The sequence below is a fragment of the Oenanthe melanoleuca genome, chromosome 1A, assembly GCF_029582105.1.
Source record: "Oenanthe melanoleuca isolate GR-GAL-2019-014 chromosome 1A, OMel1.0, whole genome shotgun sequence".
Lineage (NCBI taxonomy): Eukaryota > Metazoa > Chordata > Aves > Passeriformes > Muscicapidae > Oenanthe > Oenanthe melanoleuca.
Genome location: NC_079334.1, coordinates 27,912,524 through 27,925,401, shown reverse-complemented (window position 1 = coordinate 27,925,401; position 12,878 = coordinate 27,912,524). Strand labels below are relative to the sequence as shown.

The 12,878-nt window shown below is 39.6% G+C and overlaps 1 protein-coding gene across 1 annotated transcript; it reads right to left on the bottom strand.

Annotated features, from left to right (window-relative positions):
• Positions 1-78: 78 nt before the first annotated feature.
• On the bottom strand, positions 79-12,589 carry NDUFA12 (NADH:ubiquinone oxidoreductase subunit A12). Its single transcript, XM_056510178.1, has 4 exons — positions 12,390-12,589; positions 9,108-9,190; positions 8,046-8,133; positions 79-346 (listed from the first exon to the last, which is right to left on the bottom strand). The coding sequence occupies exons 1-4, from the start codon at positions 12,476-12,478 to the stop codon at positions 166-168; spliced, it is 441 nt and encodes a 146-aa protein (XP_056366153.1). The 5' UTR covers positions 12,479-12,589; the 3' UTR covers positions 79-165.
• Positions 12,590-12,878: the final 289 nt, after the last annotated feature.

Sequence of the window (12,878 nt, the reverse complement as noted above, 5' to 3'; positions counted from 1 at the left end):
TAAGACTTGTCATGTATTCTGTCCTATTCCCAAAATTTTCTCACTTTTCTGCTCCCAATTTAATGAACTAAACTATAATTGCTATAGGAGGCTTTTATTCTGAACAAAACCAGTGAAAATACAATTTACACTGAAAGCCCAAGCCAAGTCATGTTGTTGCTGTTGTTACTTGCTGGCTGTTTTAGGTGGGATCCACTCGTGTATCTTCTTGCGAGTAGTGGAGTAAGGCACATACTGTTCAGGAGTGCCACTCACATTGAATTTATGGTTCTCCCAGATAAATTTACGAGCAACTGGTGGATGAGTAGTTGGAGGGTCATCCGTCATTGAGTGCAGCCAGCGATGCCTTATGGAGAAAAAAGACATATTGTTATTAAGTAACATCACATGATGTCTACCAAGCTTAACTCCTGACTGCCAAGGGTCCTTCTCTGAAGAGACACTAATTATTTATTCTGAGAAGGGAAAAAAATAATTTTAATCCAGTGTGAATTTGAATGAGACTACAGGAAACTGATTTTAATTAGTTTCACAAGCATAACTGAAAAGTAACACTTCTGCCTCCAAGCAATTGAAAGCTTCAAATTTCCTGCTCCTTTGTATGCTCAGTATTTGGGCAGAGTATGTTGTCACTTCTTTTTAAAGCCTTCACCAGGCTGCAAGGTTAAGGCAGGCACTACAAATGACAAAACCACAAGGTCTGGTTTTGTTGCCTGGGCTTTTTCTTTGTTAGGTGATGGATATTTATTTTGTTTTTAGTTACCAGAAGACTATGCTGCAAAACAATTTTAATGCTATTTTCAAAACATACATGAGGCTGGCACTTGGGATACAGATTAAGGATGTAAGTACACCTAAAACAAGCACATAAATATTTACTGACTGCACAACACAATGATTAATACCAATCAGTAATAGGGTAATTACCAAGTGATTCCAGTGATTAGCCTTTACCTATGAACTAAATGCCAATCTTTCTTTGTGCAAGCAACATTAATGATCAAGCAAAGCATATTCCCTAACAATTTACTGAAACACTGCAGCAGGGACAAACTGAATTGATTTCATCCCTTTCCTATTTCAGTGCCTGAAGCAACTTTCAAATATGAATTACATTTTAATTATCTGCCAGTTCACTTGTACTTCATACTGTGTGTAGTTACAACATAAGTTACAATATATGACATTTTTTGCAAGCTTATGTATTTTTTTTATTTAAGTAGAATTAAGGAGACTTCTGCTAATCAGCTTCTGCAAAGAGTTGACCTAAAAATATGAAGTCCTCTTTTCTAGTTCTATTAGAAAACCTAAAAATTGCATCTTTAGCCCTTAGTAACAAATCCTGCACACTTCATTTATACAGAAAAACAAAACCATGATAAAAGTGGTGAGAAATAGACTGACAGGTACATTCTAAATCCAAAGAGCTCTGCAGAAGGTTGGTAATCTTTTGAAATTGCTTCTTGACATGTATTAAAAAAAAAAAAAAAAGGAAAAAAAAGGAAAAAAAATCACAACTTTGGCTATAACTTGAGTAAAAAATGTCACTTTAAAGTGTCAGCCTAAAGTTCTTTTTCTAGAAGTAAAAACCAAACAAAACCCCCAAACTACAGCCACACATTGTAGGACTAAGGGCTGTCAGGAAACTGGCTTGAATATAAAATCAGATGGAACCATAAGATCGTTTAAAACTAAGAAGAAAAAAACGTGTTTAGAGGCAAAAAACAGCTTCCTGTGGGAAAAATGATCCACTTTAAAGTTTGGAAGTTATACACATGCATATTTATAATGCTCTCCCTCTCTCCACTCTCCTTTGTAAATCTGGTCTCATTCAAAGTGCACATTTCGCACTGCTTTTATTAACAAAAAAAAAAAAAAAAGATTTCTGTTTGGAAAAAGGTGGCCCCATAGCACTACTAATCATGATGTGGTCTGTGATATAGGATCAGGTCTTGCTCAATTTTAACCCTGGTGTTTTAAACCAGCCTGGTTTACAGCGTTGTGCCCTGGCCACAACACACGAAACTTTCTCACCTTGGTGAACTCTCTTGCCCAGTTCACACTTAAAGAAGAATTCTGTGTACTACTGTGCTTCACATCACCTCAGGTACCACGTGTCCTCAGCCTGATCAAGGTTGGCAGAAACACTGCAAAAAAGCTAACCTGACAGAGGAGGGGTCCTGTGCTCACACCCAACCAGCTCTGCATTGCTAACACAGAAACATGGAGTTTGTGGCATGAGAGAAAGAGCAAAAGAACTACTGCTACTACTGACTCAAGGACTGCATTTCAAAATGCTTTGCAATATCACTCCATAGGAGCTCCAGCTTTTTAAAACTGCTTACTGGAACATGCTGGCTTTGGCCAGGGTAGAGTTAATCTTCTTTTTAAAAATAAAAACTAAGGCTCTTATTGCAATGTGCAAGGGATATGAATAAAGTGAATTTAAATCTTATGTGAGCGTGCTGCTTTGGGTTGGGATAGAGTTAGTTTTCCTCACAGTGGCTGGTATGGGGCTCTGTTTTGGATTTGTGCTGAACACAGGGTTGATAATACAGAGATGTTTTTGTTGTTGCTGAGCAGGGCTTACACAGAGCCAAGGCCTTTCCTGTTTTTTCTACTGCCATGCTGTCAGGGGTGTATGGGATGCTGGGAGGTGAGACAGCCAGGACAGGTGACCACAACTGACCAAAGGAATATTCTGTACCACATGGCATCATGCTCGGTATATAAAGTAGGGGGTAGAAGCAGGTAGAAGGAGATGTTTGGACTGATGATATTTATCTTCCCAAGTCAGCATTATGCATGATGGGGCCCTGCTCCCCTGGAGATGGCTGAACACTTGCCTGCCCATGGGAAGCAGTGAATGAATTCTTATTTTGCTTTGTCTGTGTGCAGCTTCTGCTTTCCCTATTGAACTGTGCTTATCTCAGCTTTTACCCTTCCGATTCTCTCCCCAGTCCCACTGAAGGGGGAGTGAACAAGTGACTGCCTCATGTTAAACCATGACACAGAGAAGTTACAGCACACACTCGTTCACATAGTGATGATTCTAGTAACAGTGGGTAAGGATCCTGCACACAAATCCCTGTTTAGGCATGCCTCAGCATCCTCATGCTCCCCAAGAGTCATAGACAAAAACTTGTCAGACAGAAATCCAGTTACAAAGGCACTGAAAGACAGGCTGGAGCAAGCACAGCACTAGAACTGTATTAATGCTCAGCTAAAATCAACTATATTCCAAGCCTGTGTAATGTCTGGCACTTCTGTCATTACAAGTGTACTTGTCACACATTCATTCCTTCAAATATTAGAAAAGTTTCATTATATCATTTAACATAGTTGCTCTACCTGTCATTTAAACTATTGCCGTGCAGCTTTTTAAGACTAAATCCATAAAATCTTTTAAATTACAGCATTTTTGAGTAATTAATGTCTTTGGGATTAAGATTTTCTGGATTTCTATAACATCAACATGAAACCAGGCTCAAATTTAAAGAGATCAGCAAAACCGACCCCTGAATCACATTTTCTCACTGGAAAGTAAAAGTCAAATTACTCACTGACAAGACATTCCAGTACAGTCACAGGTGTTCAAAAATATTAGGAGATTTCAAAAGTTTTAGACAATCCATTATGATATATTTTTGAGTTTTCAGGGCTTCACCTGGTCACAAAAGTTTCCCCTTAGAAGCACATATGACTTACAAAAGCATTTTGGTTTGCTGAGTCTGTTCTCTCAAACAAAAGCTCCCACTTTCCACTTAAAATCTTGAAAACTTTATTTTGGGAAGACCTTCCCCTTGATACCTGCCTACAAGAATAGTCTGAAGTTCTGATATCTCAGACTCTACCCCCAGATGCTCAAGAAAAGCTTTTCATGCACTAGACTGAACAGCATGAATAAAGAGATATGACATTCTGCAGATGGCCAGATTTCTATATAAACTCTGCCTATAAATGCATTGTGGAAAAAAAGGGATTCAAAAGCAATTAATGACTGAAAACCCACAAAGATGCAGACAACTTGGACAGAGCACAGAAAAATCAGGAGGTTGCAAGCAGCTCTGAAGAGGCTGAAGCAGCTTCCTGAATCAGTGAGTAGCCACAAGGAAGCAGACTGAGGCCAGCAAAGCCTTTGCACTTTTTCTTGCATAAATGATTAAAAGACACCTCAAAGTATCTTCAAAGCTCTCGGACTATGTAGAATTTTTTCTGAAGTTTTAACAAATATTTAAAAGCAAGTAGATTTCAAACTGAAGCTACAAGGAACTGGAGCCAATTATATGATGTACAAGCTGTCAAACAAGAACTGATGCTACACAAACTCAGCAGCCACTACCATATGTGCATCTGCAAGGTTCAGGCACAGCCTGCCTCAGCTCACAGTGTTTGCCAACTTGTTAACGTCCACTTTTTGCCACAAGTTAACCATACTGCAATGAGACAAGAGAAGTGAAGATCTGGGTTCAGGTCATAGGGCAGAGAAGGAAAAATTAAAGAGAACTTTAATTTCTCATGCAAGCTACTACACCATAGTAATGAGATGCCATCCAATTTACCTGAAAACACCAAACTAGCATTTAATTGAGTTTAAAAAACCCATAAATTTATTGTGAAGCTAATAGAAGGATGGAAATTTTCCCATTCCTCTTCCTTTTCTGGTCAATCTTTCTGTTTTGTTTTCCTTGAAGGCAAGCTAAAAAAGCAGCATTTTTAAAATTTTTTAAAATTTTTCTTTACATTTTCACTTTAAGTCTGAGGTGCTACATTCCTCCCTGTCAGATAAACTGAAAAGGATGCAGACTATTAAACTGAAGGTAAATTTGCAATACTTCACTGTATGAAGTAAACAGTCCTGAAGCTCTTTCCAAAGATGTCAGATTTGCACCATAAAGAAATAAACCTCAAAGTACAGGACAGACACCACAAATACACAGGACAGTGCTGGCAAAATGAAGTGTCCCTACAAAAGGAAAAACTATTCTAAAATTACAGCTCTTCTTTCCCCACAGGATGATATTGAAATAGCAATTTATTTTTAACTAGTGTGTACACTTACACCAGTTGTCAATTTCTTTGTTCAAAGTATTTGGACAAAATGCAAACCAAAGTACATTACACCAGAAATACACTAAACAAATAGCTTAAACACACAGGCAAGGGATTAGTGATGCTGCAATGGAGACATCCATGAAAACACTAAACACAATCCCCACAGGCATTGCTATAAATGGATTTAACTTCTACTGTTTGTATGTTCAAAGAGCACACCCAATCAGTGTGTGCAAAAATGGAAGCACTGAGCTCCTGCAAACAACACTCACTAGTAAGAGACAAAACAAGTATTTGGTTTCTCTCACTGTCTAAAAGTGAAAAAGATTAATTTGTGCAGAGAAAAAATGGTGCAAATATCTTGTAAAGCTTTACAAAAAGATTAATATTTGTCATTCCCAAGGCAAGTATTAAAGAAATTTAAAAAAAATCTAATTAACTTGTCTACAAAAAGTAGATACCAACACCTGGATTTTGGAAACAAAACAAAACAAAAACAAAAACAAAAACAAAAAACAAAAAACAAAAAAAAAAAAAAAAAAAAAAAAAAAAAAGAAAACCCAGAGTAAAAAAGAAGTGAAATAACAACTAAGTCCAAATAAACCACAAGCCTACATATTCTAGTGTGGAAATATTTTTAAAAAGCAACAGTCTCGATTCCCTGGAGAGTAGACATATGTCAAAACAACATCCTGATTTCCTTTAGACTGTACAGTTTCAGTACACCCGTTGTCAAAAGATGTTACATCAATTAGTTGAGAACTGAAAATACTCAGTAACTCCTAAAATGGTATTACAATATGTTATTAGATATAAGGCATTTTTTCTTTTTCTCTAGTATCTGAGAGAAGGTAAAGGATAGCATTTCTTTCCAATTGTTTTCAGAACTTTTCAACACACCAAAATGCTTTTTTTTCCAGTTCATCACACATGAGCTTCACTTGATTGTATTTGAACAATTATTAGCATTCTACAATCCTGAAGGAACACAACACACAACTTACTGCAAGAAGAGGATACAACAACATATCCACAAAACTTCACTGAGCTGAGCTAAATTAACTGAATTCCAGAGTAAAAACATCAGTGTTTAGAAGAAGCATCCAGACCACACCCACCTCTAACAGTGATACTTTAAATACTTCCCAGTTGACCCACACATGACAAACATGTATTATACTATTATACCACAGATTAATAACTCTCTTTGTTAATATAAGTAATTTCATACAGTTTAATTTATTCTCAACAAATTTCTGGGTCCAAAATAACCATCCATTACCTGTTGCACAACTTTTGTGTTACACTGACAGCAGTTTGTACAAAATATTGTCAGTCTCAATTTAGAAGTCTATGCCATGTTAAAAAATTAAGGCAGTATAGCACCAGATTAAAATTTTTAATAGGTCTTAAAAGACAGCCTTAATTCCCAGTCAAAATATTTCTATTTTTAAAGATGTCTCTAAGCTATATGGAAATACACATCAGTGATTTAGATGTATCACTAGGCTAAGACTCCTATGTAAGAATAAATATTTATCATGGGACATACAAATGTACCAGCAAGAAACACTATCCCCTCTCCAAAAAGCCCCAAATCCACAAACCTGACTGGTACTGCACAACTAAGTTTCCTGACAAAAATACCTTAGAACACACAACTGTTTACCCTTTTGTGCCTCATTACACTTACCAGTCTTGAAAATAATGAAATCTTTGCGCTTCTTTTAAAGGAATTTTTTCCACATTGATAGGAAAATAAGGTTTTATACCTCATTAATTTCTGTGAAACAAACAAGCTACTTAACCCTCAAAACATCACTTTGATTCTCAGGAAGAAACCCTTTACTGAGGTTTGTAAAGAGGCAACAAATATCCCATAAATACAAGCAAAGGAGAAACCAAAATAAAAACCAAAACCTGTGTGAAACAAAATCTGTGCCTCAAAATAAAGAAAATCTTAAAACCTAGCACAGGCTAATAGTGGATAACAACCAGAACCAAACAATAGTTATACAGAAAGCAAGGCACGAACATCCTGGTGTTGGAGGTTCTAATGTCACTTCCAAAAACAATGCCATTCAGTTCTTACCAAATTAGAGAGAAAAAAGCATTAACCACATTGAACATAATGTAAGGCTGGAAGAGCTTGAAACAAAATTGACCACCTAGAGAGTCTAGCCACACATTCCTCAAATGTTCCACTGAGAGCCACAATTTAGGAGATTTTATAATCAATCCCAGCCTTGGAACAGAACATTTGTCACAGGAGTAATAAAAAACAGTGTTTGCTCAGTCTACCCAGACACTTCTCTTCTGATGTCACCTTTTGCTGCTTTGTGGCTGCAAAAAGCCACTCACAACAAACATGGTGTGAGTTTTCTAGGAAAACAAAAAAAGGGTCAACAGCTGTGGCCAGAGACCTTCTGGAACTCAAGGTTACACAGAATTATTACTGAAATGCATGAACAGAAAAAAAAACCTCAGTAAAAATTATAGTCAAGTAGCAGTCAACATATGGAGCATCCTGGCACTTTAATGTTTACTACCACATCAATGCATATAAATTGAAACAATTATGCTGTTAGTGGCTGTGGGTTAAGGAATGTTGTTCCACCATTGCCATATGTTCCTTAGGTTCTTTGGAAATAACAAATATTTTACTTCTGGTGGGCCAAGGCTTTGCCAAACCATTAACAGGGAATCACAAGTAATAAAGCAAATTAGAAGACTGTCTTGACCAGCTCAATCTGGCCAATAAAATGCTTTTCTCAATCCAAAAAGCAGTGAGTGCCTCTGCCAGGACAGTGAGCAATGAACATGAATGCAGTTCAACGTTAGAAGTGACGAGTCTGAAATCTTCTGGTCATAAACAAGACAGCAAAGACCACGAAAACTTTTTTTTTTAAATCTTTTGCTTTGTAACATAAGAAAATAAAAGGCAATTACACAATTGGTATCTGCCCACATTATTAAGCTAAATAGTTTACCATTCAGGGGGCACCATGCTTCCATCAACTTCCCAAAAGGTATTTTTGCCATTCATTTCCTCAGTATATACAACCCATCTGTGCCGACCTTAAGTAAACAAACAGAAATATCATATTAGCTCAAAAAAAATAAATTATTTTCTTATAAAGGACAGAATTCAGGAAAACCAAGGAAAAACATTTTGAGTGATAGTATTTAACATAATGGGCACTTTTTTTTAAGCCAGCAGAGTCTTTATTTTTATAAGTCTTCTGTATTTCCACTGTTATTATAGTTTTAAATGACTGAATCTAATGCTCTCACAAGGTAGCAGATATTGGCTACTGTAAAAATAATGGGAAATAGGAACTTATAATATTTTCATGCAGAGAAACAGTTTTGGGGTTTTTTTTCCTCCATTTTGAGAAGTCTTTTCAAAAAGGATATTGCCACTGATAACCTAAGATTAAACTAAATTTCAGCTACACAAAACTACCAAGCAATGTTAACCAGCAAGTGCTTTCCCTGGTTAACTCCAGGTTAACCTACAGTCAGCAGTTAGCTTGGCCTGACCAGTGTGTCAATTGTTTATGTGTCACCTGTGTTCCCTTTTTAAATACTCTAGCAGCTTGATTTAAAATCCCATTACTTAAGGTAACAGTAAGTTTAAGCCAACCTGTGCTTTTTTTCCTGAAGCGATCATAAAAGTGATAAAGCTGTGAGGCAGTTTTAAATGCAGTTCTCCTTCTTTCCCCACCTGTTAAACTAGCAGCCTTTAGGTCAAAGACCAAATTCAACTCTCACTCACATTATCATATAGCTTTATCTACAAGGAGACCATATGACTGGGTCATATTTATCCCATATTCATTATTTCATTATTTCAGACTGTGTTTGCAAATGAATTGAGGGATACAACAGAGAAACAGAAGCTGTCAAAGCATTTCTATAAGTCTAAGACTCACTCAAGACAAGTGCAGGGAAGTCAGGCAGGCAGCAAGCTTTATTTCACTAGCAGAAAGCACACAAGCCATGTGGGAGCTGCACAGTTGGTTGGGAGGTGTTCACATTAGTACACATACCAAAGAAGTTTCTTTTGTCTTCATAGTATTTGTTGCCATATTTGTCAATTCCTATCAGATTACCAGTCTTCAAATCATTGACCCTGTGAATTATCAAAACAACAGTTTCAGTTGGTGTCCTGTCAAAATGAAATTGTGACAGAGGTTTCTTAAGGGTTGGTAAAAATCTGTATACATGTATGCAAAGAAAATTTTTTAAAAAACTATTCAGGCTTATGGAATGCAACACAATTACAAATTCCTGCAACTAATGTGCACCCCACTGACAGGATGATAAAAGCCATACAAAAAGGCTTTCAGGGACTCTTACTGATTTAACAGCTCATTATAGCAGAAGATAAAGCGACTCTACAATGTAGCAATTTAACACCCACAAAACCTTAAATACTGTGGGAGTCCCAGAGGCACATGTTAATCCACTTAGTAGGAAATGTTACCATCCTTCTCAACTATTAGTAGCTACTATTTCAGCCTGAATTGCCATCCAAAGTGGTCAGCACTGAAACAGCACAAGAGACCTCACATGTCTATGTGGGCAGTAACCTCCAAGAGAGGAACAGTAATATTTTAGGCCACTGCAGCTGCTCGCCAAGGAAATACATGCTAAACCCTAAACTACTATTGTTACTTTCTTGCTTTTGTATAATTGTGAAAGATCCACACATTCACCCTGCAACTCTGTGAGACTTACATTGACCCAGATAAGGTGTATGAGTTTCAACTCTTTATACAGAACATATTTTAACATTATCGTAGAAATCAATAATTAAACTGAGCCTATGATTTAAATTCTAGTGATAAAACCTTAAAATTAACCTAAGTGCTCTTCTCCCTCTATATCTGCAATTTTGCCTTCTTTTCACTGACATCCATCCCAGGCCAAATTAGATAGGCAAAAGTTTCCTTTTAGTTGTTTGCACACTCTCAAGCCAAACCCAAGTGAGAGGAAGAATGTACTCAGATGAAGTTTTTTTTGTTGTCTTTTCTCCCAGAGTACATGAACGTGACAACCATTCCAGCAGGTACTCATTTTAAACCTCTGTGGTGGCAGGCAGAGAGATCCTCTGACACAGCTCTCCTCTGTCAAAGAAACACTCAAACATCTCTGGTTCAGCTATACAAGCCTGAGTTCTCAGCTTCAGAAAAAGAAGTGTCATTCCACTGCTGATCTCCCTTCCTTCTTCCCCTCCCTTTCTTTCAACTGTTCTTATGCCCTTGTCCTGACTTCGTGCCCTGCATACCAATATCAGACACTAAGAAGTATTTATGGCTTTCCAAGAATATTTTCCAGCCAATTTCACTGAATTTTAAATAAGGAGAATGTTTTCAGCCACAAAGGCTCTTAATAATTTGACTTTATAGCATTTAAATCTTCTGCAGCTGCCTCTATGGAAAACATAAAGAGAAAAGCTGGGAGATTCAGATTACCCTGACTTGGGTAAATAATTTTTTTCCAGTTACCAGTGATTACTTTTTAAAACCAACTGTTGCAAGAAAGAACACCTTGATAACTCTTCCTTTAAACACCAAGCCTATTCCTTGAGCTGGGATGATTTCATGGCTGGAATGGTGATCAGGAGGCAGCAGCTGTTTGTGGTTGGTGTGGTCATGACGATCAGGTGTGATTCCCCACCTAATACATCTAACTTCAGTCTTCTAAAGGAAAAAAAGATAAACCACTGCCTCCAGTCTTCCCTGCTCTCTTTTTCTCTGTGGTAGAAAGGTGTCAACACAGCCTGTGATCTTAGACTCACAGAAGATGTCTGAGAAGACATTCATTAAGCTATGCTTAGGAGGAGGCACTGATAAAACCTAATACTCAAACTCTTCCACACTTCCATTTCCCCAGCTCCACTTCTTCTTGAAAACTGTCAGAGTAATAGCTACAGCCTGAGAAGGAAAACAAAGTGGAGGAAACAACCTGGAGGAGGGAGGAGGGTAGGTGTGTGACAGAAAATAGTAATTATAATAGTAGTAAAGTGCTAAAATACATGGGAAACCACATATTATCTTACTGCTCCACAGGAACTAAAGCCACTATATGAAAATACTGATCAGGCCTGATCAGCACCTGTGTAAACCCCTATGTTTAACTCTTCAAAACAGATCAATTTAAGCCACAAGAAATAACAGAAAAAGAGCCATCATTATGTGTGTGTGGGGGGAGGGGGGTGAAAGCCTTCAAGACATCTCAGAAAGCTTGGCTTATTTGTGCTAACATAAGAAATCTCTTGACATATGGCAGGGAATTTTATATTTGCAAATCACCCCTATTTCATTATTCCTGACTTCCCAATACTTAATAAAAAAGGCTTTCTAGTACGTGCTCAGGCCTAAAACATCTACTGGATATGTTCTAATACTTTCCCAGCAGTACCTATAAAGATAATAACACAGTTACTGACACTGCTGAATTTAGATCACATACCATTTAGACTTCCACCCTACATTTCATCAAAGATCTGTACGAAAAAAGAGTAACTTTGTAAACATGCAGCTTCTACTTGGGAGCAGCTTCAAGCATGCTGTATCACAATTCAAAATACTTGTCACAAAAAAGAGATGAGATGATGAGAGCAAGGGAAAAAATCAGGAGAAAGTTTAAGGTGGACAAGTGCAAGGTTATATAGTTGGGGAAGAAAGTACTCAGATATGAATGGAAACAAAGGCTGCAATTGATTTTGCACAAAATGCCACTGGGGCTGGAGGGCATCCAAAGCTGAGCATAGGTCAGCAGCGACAATCCACTGCCAAAGAGCAGATATGATCTGCAGTTTGAAGTGAATTAGTAGAAATAGAGCCAGTAAAGCAGATGAAGTAATTCTCTTGCTTTACACCACGGGATTTCAGCAGATGCACGGCTTCCAGGTTTGTACAGGTCAAGAAAGCCGCTGCCAACCTGAGGTGACCCAGGGCAAAGAGCACGGTAAGTGCACACAGAATGACTGAGGGCAGCTGCAGCAGAGACACGGCTGTGGCAACAGGACTACGGACACCCGGCGCGGGCAGCACCGACAGCTCAGCATCCAGGAACGCTCCAAGGTGCCTCAAGGAGAGAAAACAGCCGCGGGCCCTGCAGGGGCCCGCTCTGAGCGCAGCACCCGCTGCCAGCCGGGACACGGCGCCCCGGCGGAGCGCACGGCACTCGGAGCTCCTCCCGAGGCCGGCCCGGCTGAGGCGGCGCCCTCACCCCGCCAGCCCCCGCCCTCAAGGTGACCCCGCGGGCGGCGCTGGCGCACCGGGGAGGCCGCGCCGCCCGCGCCGCTGCCGCTGCCGCGTTACCTCAGCAGCTGCAGGATGGCGCCGCGGACGCCGCCATGGCCGCCGAGGTGCTTCAGCGCCCGCCTCAGCACCTGCACGTACTCCGCCATCTTGGGGCGGGCCCCGCTGGCACCGCCCCGCCTCCCGGCCGCCCCGGGGAGAGCGGCCGCCCGGAACCGGAACCGGAACCGGAACCGGCAGCGAGCCCCGCCCGCGGGGCTGCGGTGCGGCCGCTGGGGGGCGACACTGCGGCTCGGCTGCCCGCGTGGCCACGGTCTAGATCCATGGAACAATTCCCTACGGCTGGCACGGGACGGTCAGCAACATGCAATGCACTTCAGACGGGAGAAAAGCCTCTTTATAACAGAAATGGCAACTAACAGCCCCGTACTCCACACAGGCTGCGAGATCTGTGGTGAGAAAAGTTCCCAAGGCTTGGCAGTAAGGAGTCCAGGACTGCCCGGATCAGGAATCAGGGCAGTGACATCTCACCCAGGAGTTGGAGTGTAA

What these genes read in the sequence shown, in the direction of transcription:
- NDUFA12 (XM_056510178.1), bottom strand. Translation starts at nt 12,478, where the DNA reads ATGGCGGAGTACGTGCAGGTGCTGAGGCGGGCGCTGAAGCACCTCGGC. An exon ending in GCCATCCTGCAGCTGCTGAG is followed by an intron (nt 9,191 to 12,389) that starts GTAACGCGGCAG and finishes GATAATTCACAG; the next exon opens with GGTCAATGATTTGAAGACTG. An exon ending in AGACAAAAGAAACTTCTTTG is followed by an intron (nt 8,134 to 9,107) that starts GTATGTGTACTA and finishes TGTTTACTTAAG; the next exon opens with GTCGGCACAGATGGGTTGTA.